We start from the raw sequence: 12,465 nt of genomic DNA on the forward strand, positions 1-12,465 counted from the left end.
CTTAAGTGGGCTGAATTTACAGGGATTTATTACTCCCAGCATCATCTGCCTTGACTGAGCTTGGAGGTGGAAGGAAGGATCAAGGTGGGCTGAACTGGACGAAACTGGTCTGGGACGAACCCAACTGGAGTGAGACGATCCAAAATTGTCTGGGACGATATATACTAGTCTGAGCTGTGGTCCAAACTTGTCAGAGCTCAGGTCTGAACTGGTCTGAGATGATCCAAACTGGTTTAGGCTTTTTCCAAACTGGTCAGAGACAGTCCAAACTGGTCTGAGCTGAGTTGCAAACTGGTCAAAGACAGTTCAAAGTGGTCTGAGCTGGGTTCCAAACTGGTGTGCTGAGCAGGAAGTGGTCTGGATGGATGGTTTCCAGGCATATGGGTCAGGAAAGGCGGGAGGTGCTTTTGACCCCCTGACCTTCTTCAGACAACCTCAGACAGTGGTGAGGATCCTTTGCTGGGTGAGTCTGATGATGTCATGATGATGTCATGATAATGTCACATCTTGTAGGAAGTATGGAGCAGAGGAGCCTTAACATTAAACATGAAGATCACTGTTTAAAGCAGCACAGGTGAGGCAGTGAGGTGACGACAGGTGTTCTGTGAGTGGGCGGAGCAGGTCGCCACACAACAGGGAATCACGCTGTCTCACTGAAATACTGAGATGCATAGAAGAGGACAGATTCATGAGTAGAGACAGGTAGAGCTGCCCACCTCTTTAATGCTAATGGTCCTGGCCAATGCTAATCCAAGAATGTTCTTTTTTCATGTCTTTATGGCTAACTCTGTTTTCTTGTAGGTAGCTATTCATTCCAGTGCATCTAGATGTCATGAACCCTAACCCTGAAGGAAAGGAAGCCCAAAGAGGACATGCATCCTTGCTCATTTTCTCTCTCCAGTTTCCTATAATAATTTTTTTTATTAATAAATAAATAAATAAATAAATAAATAAAAAAGCATACAACCTAGCAAAAAGAGGATCCATTATTGAAGATCTTGAGAAAATGACCCTCTCCTAACCCTTTCCTGTTTTCATAGTAAATTGAGGAACATGTCCTCTGAGGGTGTTCATGTGTTAGTCAGCTGTTTTTTATTTTACATTAAAAATTCTGATATCAACCTGGTAAAGTAGGTTAACCTGCGTGAAATTCCATCTGACACTGGCTAAAGTTGAAGTGTGAAGTACAGTGTACTTAAACAGTAAAGGTTAAAATTTAGTCATTCTGATGAAGGTGAAGATAATCAAACTGTATCAATGACTTTAATATTGTTGTTTCACTGACCTTAGCTTAAATAACATTATTTAAAATAAAAGTGTGCTCTCTTTCCTGGGTTCAGATTTTAGAAAAGTCAGATTTTAACTGATAAATTCATGTAAATATGTGGTTAACAACAGTTAGACAAAAGAAATCAGGAACAGGGTTAGGGTTAGACGGTACTGTTTACATCTCTGTGGTTAGACGGTACTGTTTACAGCTCTGTGGTTAGGCAGTACTGTTTACAGCTCTGTGGTTAGGCAGTACTGTTTACAGCTCTGTGGTTAGACGGTACTGTTTACAGCTCTGTGGCTAGGCAGTACTGTTTACAGCTCTGTAGTTAGACGGTACTGTTTACAGCTCTGTGGCTAGGCAGTACTGTTTACAGCTCTGTAGTTAGACGGTACTGTTTACAGCTCTGTAGCTAGACGGTACTGTTTACAGCTCTGTGGCTAGGCAGTACTGTTTACAGCTCTGTGGTTAGACGGTACTGTTTACAGCTCTGTGGTTAGACGGTACTGTTTACAGCTCTGTGGCTAGGCAGTACTGTTTACAGCTCTGTAGTTAGACGGTACTGTTTACAGCTCTGTGGCTAGGCAGTACTGTTTACAGCTCTGTGGTTAGACGGTACTGTTTACAGCTCTGTGGTTAGACGGTACTGTTTACAGCTCTGTGGCTAGGCAGTAGTGTTTACAGCTCTGTGGTTAGACGGTACTGTTTACAGCTCTGTGGTTAGACGGTACTGTTTACAGCTCTGTGGCTAGGCAGTACTGTTTACAGCTCTGTGGTTAGACGGTACTGTTTACAGCTCTGTGGTTAGACGGTACTGTTTACAGCTCTGTGGCTAGGCAGTAGTGTTTACAGCTCTGTGGTTAGACGGTACTGTTTACAGCTCTGTGGCTAGGCAGTAGTGTTTACAGCTCTGTGGTTAGACGGTACTGTTTACAGCTCTGTGGCTAGGCAGTACTGTTTACAGCTCTGTGGTTAGACGGTACTGTTTACAGCTCTGTGGCTAGGCAGTACTGTTTACAGCTCTGTGGTTAGACGGTACTGTTTACAGCTCTGTGGTTAGACAGTACTGTTTACAGCTCTGTGGCTAGGCAGTACTGTTTACAGCTCTGTGGTTAGGCGGTACTGTTTACAGCTCTGTAGTTAGACGGTACTGTTTACAGCTCTGTGGCTAGGCAGTACTGTTTACAGCTCTGTGGTTAGACGGTACTGTTTACAGCTCTGTGGTTAGACAGTACTGTTTACAGCTCTGTAGCTAGACGGTACTGTTTACAGCTCTGTAGTTAGATGGTACTGTTTACAGCTCTGTGGTTAGACAGTACTGTTTACAGCTCTGTGGTTAGACAGTACTGTTTACAGCTCTGTGGCTAGGGTAAAGGCTAGTAAATCCTCTTTAGAGGCTCATGTTTCGTTGTTTTGTACATAATGTTAGAGTTTGAGTGTGTGGGTCATGAGACTGGTGTTAACATTCCTGAGGCTCAACACCAGACTCCTCGAACAAGAACTCACTGTGTCAGACTGCAGCTCTCCTGACTGGTCGGTTCTTAGAGCACACACTTGTTTTGAAGGGATGGAGATTTAAAGGCTCTGTACTTCAGCCTCACAGAGTTCTCCCTAGATGGCGCCACTTTTCCAAGCTGTTTCTTCCCTCCAGCCCTCCTGTAATAATACTAAATTTATTGATTTTAAATTCATGTGTATTTAATTGTGTGATTTATGATTGTCATATTTGATAGTTTTTGTGTTTGAAACCTTTTAAGCATTTTAGTGAATACGGTTATTACAGATTTGCACTGATTTCATTTTGGTTGATTTAAACCAGGAGTGTCACGAGTCCTGACCTGACGTCAGAGATAGCATGTAGCTTCCTCTACTGAAAATGAATGGGTCTGTTAGCACTGAGCTAGCTTCTGTCTCCTGTGTGTTTCAGTTGTTCTCCATCGTGATCCTCGGCTGTGTTGCTAATGAGGGTTATACTAACCGTCCTGAGGAGGTCGAAGAGTTCTGTATTTTTAACCGCAACCAGAACGTCTGCAACTATGCCGTTGCCATGGGAACGCTTTGTTTTCTCTGCAGCAGTGCTTTCCTTGCACTGGATGTCTACTTTCCTCAGATAAGTGGGGTGAAGGACAGAAAGAAGGCAGTCATGGCAGATATTGCTGTCTCAGGTAAAATCTGCTGTTATTTACCAATTGACAAATAATTTTGACCAGATTAGTCACCATGGTTACCAATAATATTTATCTGATCTATATTCATGATCTAACAATAATACTGACCAGATTAGTAACCATGGTTACTAATGATATTTATCAGAATTATATTGATGTTCTAACAATGATATTGACCAGATTAGTAATCTCAAGTTTCCTTTGCTTTTTCTGCAGCTGTCTGGTCCGTGGTCTGGTTCCTGGGTTTCTGTTTTCTGGCCAATCAGTGGCAGGTTTCTAAAGTAGAGGATAACCCTCTAAATGAAGGAGCCGATGCTGCAAGAGCTGCAATTGTCTTCTGCTTTTTCTCTGTTTTTTCCTGGGTATGTACAAGCAGCACTGAGACATGGATCTTTGCTGCCCCCTGGTGGTTTTATAAACATGTAGTGTAATGTGGATAGAGTTTACACTTTTATTCTACCTTTATGGACACCATAAATCCATATAACATCCAAGATGTGCTGTGATTGTGCTTTATTCTCATCTTGTGACTGATTATTTCCCAACATAAATGTAAACTTAAATTGGCTGAGGGTTTTTTAATTACTTTTATTACTTATTTGCTGCCTGTCTTTTCTATTTTTTTTTTTTTTTTTTTTTTTTTTTTACTTACTGTAATCACAGAGTTTAAGAGCTAAAATAGTGTTTTCAGTGCTGTAAATGTTACTGTCTATGAGCTGTGGTAGAATTTTATTACATTTGGATGGTTGCTCTAGCCCAGTGGTTTTTCAAACTCTTTTGCCAAACACACACTTAAGTTTGAGCCAAAATCTCCAGGGAAACCATATTCATATTCATGCAAATTGCCCTCATTAATACTTGCCCTGTATCTTAAAATGTTCTGGTAGCATGGTTGTATAAATTCCTATCTGTCAGCCCAGCAGTGAACCTCACTACACCATTTTAGAACCACCTGTAGCCTGTAGCTAGTTCCTTCAGTAAAGCTGGACCTAATATACAACAGCCACAGAGTCAAAGGGAGTGGATGATGATACTAGCACCAACCATTAGCTTAGCACACTGTTTGACTGTTGAAGGCAGACACAGACCTCCTTTTCCTGCAGCTAGATTTTCTTTTTCTTCCTTTTTTGTTCTCCAAGTGAAGAGATTCATTACTGGCACCTGCTGGAGCGGAAAGGAACAATTAAACTGGAAAAGAGCAGGGTGATTAAGTTGAGCATCAGAACATAAAATGATTTAGTCTTTAAGAAACAGGCAAACACAACAGCTGAACAAACACAACTGTGTCATCAATCAATCAACCAATCAGTCAATCAACCAATAAACCAATCAATCTTTATTCAAAAATTACCAGTTCATATCAATAACCGTCTCCTCTGCTCTCTGTGTGCTTTTTCTTCTTTATGTTTTATTTCCTCCTGTTGTTGTTGTGTTGGTCACTTGTTCTGTGGTCGATCTCGTCATTTTTGTCGGTTGTTCTGTGGCTGGTCTTGTGTTCTGTCCTTCTCGTGTTTGGTTGTGTGTGTTGTGTAGGGCGGTCTCACTGTGCTGTCCATGGAACGTCTGAAAAGAGTCTCATTTGAAGAGGAGTACAACAAACTTTTCAGCCCTCCAATCGCTTGAGACACACTTCACAAATGAAAATGCAAAAACCCTTCACCTTTCTCCCTTAGCCTATCAGAGACAAGCATTCCTGTGCCTCATGGGTTTTCTTCAATATGTATTGGACCCTGATTGGCTGACTTATGTGCCTATGATGTAAAGTGCCTTATTGTCCACAGTTGCATTATTATTATTATTATTATTATTATTATTATTGTTATCATTATTATTATTATCATTTTGTTATGTTATCATTCATTTTAATTGATTACCATGATGTAATGACCTGTGAATAAAGTCGTTCACTGAACGTCTTCTTATGCCGTTTACAGAGGCTGTGGTTTTGGATGGAGGAATAATGTTGCTTCTGTTGTTTTCAGTGGAAAATTGAATTCAAACTAAATATTCAGTGTGCTATAATAAAAGAACCCTAACCATAAAATCATATCAATTAGATTCAAACCAATCCATAGATAATCAATTGGATACTGCACAGCCATGAGTAAGAATATTATATTAAAAACAAGAAGTGATTGGCCATCAGTCAGTTCTATTTATTATGCTTGCCAACCAATAATATTTGAGATTTTACTACTGAAATGTTTAAACAGCAGCGGTCTTTTAACACTGATGATGTATGTTCTTTTAGTCTTTATCCACCAAACTTCTTTCTTTAAAGCACAGTGATGAGCATAGTCAAGCACAATAGAAGAAACTATACTGATTCACCTTCCATGTGATGCCGGCTACATGGAGGCAGACCCTGACTCCAACATGTTTACACAGCACTGGTGACTACAGCTGACAAAACAACAGTTAAACTGTGATTGCTCAGAGAATGATTCTAACAGCAGCGTGTCACATTGTCCTGTATTATCTAGCTTATTATGAGCAGAAGTGCTTTAAAGAGCGCTTTCTTTAACTGGGGATTGTGGAGCAGATGTATTATCTCATCCAAATACATTTTCTTGTGGGCATATTTTAGCAAAGTCCAGTAGTTTTCAGGCTCTGTCTCTTACTCTGACAAGCTTGTAGCAAACGGAACATATTCAACTCGGGTGAGACCTCATTTCCAGCTCCAGCATCTGACTTCTGAGGTAAATGAATGCAGCAGGAGTACCTGAATGATGACTCAGAGTAACATTTGGGAACTTTATGGAAAGTCTTTGCACATTTATGTTTCTATGGCCCCAGTTTCAACCCAGTGCACCCCATAAGTCTTCTGAGTGGTATCAAGGACAATTGGTGCAATGGTGTGGCATGCAAATATAGACCTACAGACAACCAGATGGACCAGCAACTTTAGTAGTAAGATGTTACATTCAGCCCCCTCACCTCTAGATGGCAGCAAACCCTTAAAACTCTTTAGAGTTTAGCAACTATACAGGTGTTAAGGTTTATTTTCCTCTACTTAAATTTTCTTAATTTCTGTCAGGATGGGTAAAGGTGGGATGCAAACGGAGGCCTGGGTGTCTTAAAGTTACCCCTAAAGGGATAACCACTAAAATCGCTAACGATTATTGGAAGAGGGGAACAAACTGAAACAAAATGGGAGAAACCCAAACCAAAAGCTCCTGTTTTAAATAATACTCAAAAAATGAGCAACTAAACCACTGCTGCCGAGCAGCGGAAAACAAAACTAAAATTCTTGGGGAGGCTGGGAGACAATCTTAGGAAAATGAATGCCACCAGACTGGTGTTATGAAAAAACAAAAAGGCTGGACAAAGAAATCCAGCATCAACCTTTAGATATTTGAATCAGGGGAAAACACAAGGAGTCTCAAGCAGTGTTTTGGTTCGCTAACATTCATGGAAGCCAAGAAAATGCAGAGAGATGCTCTCACTACTTCTGATGGTGAGATAATGAGTCAGTGCAGAATGCTGCAGCCTGAGAGTATATTTAAGTTTGCCACACCTGGCCTCAATCAGTGGCAATCAGCCACACACACACCTGGCAGTGCACTGAGTTGATTCCCTCAGCTGCCTCTGTGAGCAGTAAGAGTGAGAACCCTCAAAAATTTCAGTCATTTTTTTCTTCAGACCAGGAGAAACCTCACCCTGTTAGAGACTGTATTCGTTTTGTTTATAATTCTAATAAACTAATATGAAAATATTTTAATTTGGAAATTGTGTAGTTCATATAAGTCTTTTAAGCACTTCCAGACAGAAGTGGATTTCTTGCAACAGGTTTTTTGGAAGCTTGTCCTCCTAACCACGTCCAAATCCACTGTGAAAACTAAAGAATATAAGTAAAGTGATAAACATGATAATGTGCACAGTATTTAAATAAAACACCCTGCACAAAGTAAAACAGATAAAATAATGACAATAAAATACATAATTTATCACATTGGCTGCATGCTATATGAAATAAATTCAAGTCCATCACAAACTTTCACCTGTTAATAAGAGTTCATGCTTGCTGGTGTGAATCTGCTGAGAGTCATGCCTAAGCAGCTCAGCGATATTTCCTGAGTGACTTCAAAATTAAACACCATATTTTCAAAGTAAAATAAGGAATAACAATTCAGATAGGCCACAATATTGTACTAAATGAAACTTAAAACAACAAAGTTAACTTCATGTAAAACATTTTCTGAAATTCTTCATGGAAAAATACACATTATAATTACAACATTTAGAGTTTCCATGTTGTCATGGACCAGTGGGCTCTCTGTTCACTCCAGCTTTGTTCCACAGTCCGATTACATGTTCTATCGATTTGTCTCTTTGGATCAGCCCTTTCTCTTGTAGGTAAAAATCCAAAGTTTACACCCCACTTCTCCACCAATGACAGCTGGAATCAACTCCAGATCCCAGTGACCCTGATTGAGATGAGCCCTGGAGAACATGGACAGAACCAAAGGCCCTGACCATCATATATCTGGGTCTTCATTTCAAACTGTTGTCTCTGATGAAGCCCTACAAAACAGTTAGATTGTTGTAAACTTGAAAGAATCATTTACCAGCTAGATCACAATTAAAAAGCTGTGTAACTAAAACTGAACTGTTTCTGCACTGAGACCCTCTCAATACATCTATGTGTTTATATTGTTAATGTTTTTAATGTAGATCTGTTTAAATTGTTAAGTTTGGTAATATCTGTTCAAAATTAGAGTTTATGTTGTTTTGTTATGATATAGATTATAAAACTGTTTTATTGTTAATATTTTCAAACTATAAAATCTGTGTTTGTATTGTTAATTCAATTCTCAAGCTGTGTTTAAATTGTTAATGTAAATAACAGATTATAAATATGTGTGTTGTAGTTGTTTCTGTTTTGAAGGTGTGAGCCTTTGTCAGTAAATTTATAGTTGTTATTTCTGCCTTCATGGGGCTGTGTAAATAAAGTTAAATCATTCTGAATCTTTTTGTGTTTGCAGGCTGCCCAGTGTCTTTTGGCTGTCTACAGGTTCAAACTTGGAGCTGACTCGGTAACATTTGATCAGGACTACGTCGACCCAAACTCACAGGGTGCTCTTGAAGAGGCCCTGCCCACTGAGGAATAAATGGGCGTGTTTATAGATAGGCGTTTTAAGTCCTGTAATTGTTAAAATATCTTGATGTGTTCAAAGACATTCATACCATTCTCACCCATTCACCAACGGATGGCAGAGATTTCTATGAAGAATTGTCTTTCAGTATTAACTTTTTCCATTCATACCCATTTTCACCCCACTGACAGCAGTGGGAGCAGACTGGGGCCTAGAGTCTGATCAAGGACACATGGACATATGACTTCTGGAACTGGGGATCGAACCCACAACCTTCTGATTGTGAGATGTCTCAATAGCTACTGATCCAGTCATCCTGATTCATTCGAGAGCATCATGACCTGTTCAAGGACATCATGTTACATTCAAGGACGCTAAAAAACAAGTAAATAAAAACTGTTCCAGTTTGACGACCCAATGATGCTTCGCAAGGCAAGTGGGGCCAATGACCCAGTAATATGTTAGAAACCAGCACTGCAATCAAACTGTTAGCATGTAAGCAACAATAGCTATTTAGCCAGCATATGCTGGCCTATTAGCAACACTAGCTGTCGCCAGAGGGAGAACTTTCCAGCTTATGCTCAAGCTAAGATGGACACAAAAAACAAATAAAGAAAGAGGCTTAGTAGTACATTTAGACTTTGTTGTAGTGCTGGAGGATGAAAAATTGATCAAATTTTTGGTGTGGTTTAGTATTCATTAGATGAATAAATATTCTGAAAACATCTAGCTCTTCATGGATTAATGCTTAGTTTTCAAACTGGAAAATTGTAAACAGAGTTAGCTTTGGGTATGCAAATTACAATCACACTTCCCAGTTAGAAAATGAAACACTGAAAATGTGTCAAATCAGGGGAGGGGTTTAGGACACCAGATGAAAACCACCATGGGATGTCTGATTCTTGAATAATTCTTGATAGGAGCGAAGCCTCAGCAAAGCATAGTTGTCTACCCCCCATTTGCGGCCACAAGCTTTCCAGCGGTACCACCCACAGGTCTCTAAGATGTATGCAAGTGCATTAAGCAGCTGTGGATATTTACAGGATGTCTTATTCTGGAATAACTTTTGATAGGAGCAAAGCATCACTGCAGCACCACTGTCTATCCCCCTATTTGTGGCCCTTGGCTTTCCACTGGTACCAAGACTGAGTTTCTAGCATGTTCCTAGCCCAAGTTATGACATTTTTAAATCTGGGGCCAGCATTAGGCTAATTAGGGGTGTTTGGCATATAATAATATCTATATAGGCATGGGGGTTAGGGGAATAGGGGATGAAAAACATCTTGGGATGTCTGCATCTTGAATGAGTTTTGATAGAAATGTTGTAGACTCTTAGGGCAGGAAGTCCAAACTAATGGATCCTGTTGCCGCGAAGCAGCTCCAGGATCCATGCACTGGCCATCACTGTCCCCCACTGAGACAGGTCTAAGCCCAGTTCAAGGCCCCAGGGGTACTTGTGTCTAAATTAGCAATCCAGAGTCTTTCAGCCTGGACTCTCTGGGTGGTCATCCACCTTGGGTTACATTGGATGTGTTGTGTGTGGTATAGGACTGAACCAGAAGCACCAGAAGATGGTAGAGTTGAAAGTGGCATGTCCCTCCCCATTATGCTAGGCTGGCTTTCCATTGGCATGGTCCTTGTTCTCCCACCACGCCCCCAAGTGGGCTTGGCTGGCCCTATCTTGGCAAGGAAAGGTCCTAGAGCCTCAGGGATGGGACCATCATGTTGCACTTGGTGGAATTAGTGGGGGTAAAGCCCAGTCTTGAGCCTGTAGGACTCACCGTTGCTGAGTTGTGAGGTTTAGAGTTCTGGGGTTAGGTTAATGGTGGTTCAGGTCTTAAGTCTGAATCTGTTTTTTCTGTCTGTATTGGTATACAGTTCCTGAAAGAAATGGAATAAGGGATGTGTTGGAAGAGACAATTTGCAAATTAAGAATAAATTGTGTGCATATACCCTAAAAGCTTATAAAACAAGGAATAAGGGGCAAAATAAGCTATGTGTGCTTTAAAAAAAAAACAAAAAAAAGGTTGGGGGGCGGGGGTTGTGCAAATGACCCAAAACAAGTTGAAATAATGCCTGATAAGTCACAGAGGCGCTTGAGCATCTCCATTGCATTTATTGTCCACATTCAGTAAGTCAGCACAGTGATCAAGGTACATGGCATGTGCAATTCCTGTCAGTGTCCACAAGATGGCAGAATGTGCTGGTATGTTGAAATGGGCCAGGCTCTTCAGGAGAGATTAGGAGAGGCTGTTGCTGGAGGCTCCCAGCCTCAACTCCAGCCTCAAAGGAAGGTAAGTATTTGTCAAATTTTTAGTTTTGGATTTTTTTTTAGATTTGGATTCAAGCATGCAATTTTTGTCACAATCATGCGTAAGTCTTGGATTTGGCTATGTGCTGTGGGTAGGTGTCACTGCAATTTTTAGAGGGGAAGGTAAGTGGAGAAAGGGCGGGGGGAGACTGACTCCAAAGTGCTATAATTTTGTCACATCAGGGAACTGGATGGTTGTCTGGCTCCGGGACCCAAGGCAGGCTCTTGACACATAAAGGTTTGGATTGGGAGATCAGTGGAAGTAGGAAGTACTCAGGATGGTTCATAATTCTTTTTTTTTTTTTTTCTGTTTTTCTCTGACTGCACACAAGGAGAAGGAATATATATGTATGTAACACACATGCAATCAACAGAAAGGGTATGCCTCTTTGTAAGAAGGGCAGGTGTCACTGTTGAGTAAGTGCTAATTGATAGAGGAAATAAGAGGGGCTAGTCCGATTTCTACAATTAATCATGCAAACAAAGCGACAAAGAGGATATATAGATATGGCTGCAGTTTGTCCAAATATAGAGCAAATGAGTCGAAACTTGACATTTCTGTTGACTTTTGGGTGTAGGGTTAGGGTTAGGGACTAAGTTTGCAATCATCCCCCCCACCTTGGCCATCGCCAAGTGTGGTTTGGTATAGGGGACAAAGGTAAGGCACTGGCCAACGCACATCGCTTGGTGGCTCCTGGCCTACCCCCCCCGGGGGGCCCGTGTTCGGACACTATGCATTTGTCTCATGCAACCAGAAGCCCAGACAGAGTAAGCGGTTACCCCGCTCAGGTCAGGTTCAGGGTCCTCCGGATGAGTAACCTGTGAACTGCCCTAATAGGAGTCCGATAGCCCATTGGGGTATCAACCTTTTCCACCCAAGGCTAGCACGCCCTTGGGGTAGCTAATACCTCCAACGATCCAAGCCCGTATACAGGTCCGAATAGTTCGGTAATCAGTAGCGGGACACTCCCTCCCCAGAGGTTGGGCCTGAGGCACTGTATCGTGGCTCCAGTGAGTAGGGTCCCCCCCTCTCCCCCCGTCCGCATCCGCCACTAAGCGGTCAAGGTTAGGGCATGGCCCTTTGATAGGGCCTATCTCAAAAATCCCTAAGTCCCAGGGTTAGGGTTAGGCATGCAGTCCAAAGACCCTTCAGGGGTTCAGGTTAGGCATCAACCTCGAGTGGTTAGGATTAGGGCAAGGCCCTTGGGTAGGGCATATATATCGAGAACCCCCTAAATCAAAGGGTTAAGATTAGGCATGTACGCCAAAGACCCCCAGAGGGTTCGGCTTAGGCATACATCTCGGGTGGTCAGAGCCCGGCCCCTGGGTGAGGCCCACCTAAAGGACCAGGGTTAGGGGTTAGGGTTAGGGTTAGGGTTAGGGTTAGGGTTAGGGTAAGGGTTAGGGTTAGGGTTAGGGTTAGGGATACAGGATGAAAACCACCTGGGGCAAGTTTATTTTGGGCCGTAACCCTCCAACAGAGCGGGGCATCAAGAGGGCATTAGGCTCTACCCACACATTAAGGGGTACGGCCTTTCCAACAGTAGCACTCTTGTTGACCTGTGACCTCCGGAAGTGCTGGAAAGAGAATTTCTGCCAAAGTTTTTGTTGAATAACTTT

General features: G+C 41.7%; 1 protein-coding gene across 1 annotated transcript; it reads left to right on the forward strand.

The window, feature by feature from the left end:
• The first annotated feature begins 207 nt into the window (after nucleotides 1–207).
• Nucleotides 208–5,150, forward strand: syngr1a (synaptogyrin 1a). The gene is made up of 4 exons (XM_041778379.1): nucleotides 208–463; nucleotides 3,198–3,435; nucleotides 3,655–3,800; nucleotides 4,972–5,150. Exons 1-4 carry the CDS (start codon nucleotides 362–364, stop codon nucleotides 5,059–5,061), a joined length of 576 nt encoding a protein of 191 aa, XP_041634313.1. The 5' UTR covers nucleotides 208–361; the 3' UTR covers nucleotides 5,062–5,150.
• Nucleotides 5,151–12,465: the final 7,315 nt, after the last annotated feature.

This window comes from Cheilinus undulatus, linkage group 21 (genome assembly GCF_018320785.1).
Source record: "Cheilinus undulatus linkage group 21, ASM1832078v1, whole genome shotgun sequence".
NCBI lineage: Eukaryota > Metazoa > Chordata > Actinopteri > Labriformes > Labridae > Cheilinus > Cheilinus undulatus.

What these genes read in the sequence shown, in the direction of transcription:
- syngr1a (XM_041778379.1), top strand. Translation starts at nt 362, where the DNA reads ATGGATGGTTTCCAGGCATATGGGTCAGGAAAGGCGGGAGGTGCTTTT. An exon ending in TGGTGAGGATCCTTTGCTGG is followed by an intron (nt 464 to 3,197) that starts GTGAGTCTGATG and finishes TGTGTGTTTCAG; the next exon opens with TTGTTCTCCATCGTGATCCT. An exon ending in GGCAGATATTGCTGTCTCAG is followed by an intron (nt 3,436 to 3,654) that starts GTAAAATCTGCT and finishes CTTTTTCTGCAG; the next exon opens with CTGTCTGGTCCGTGGTCTGG.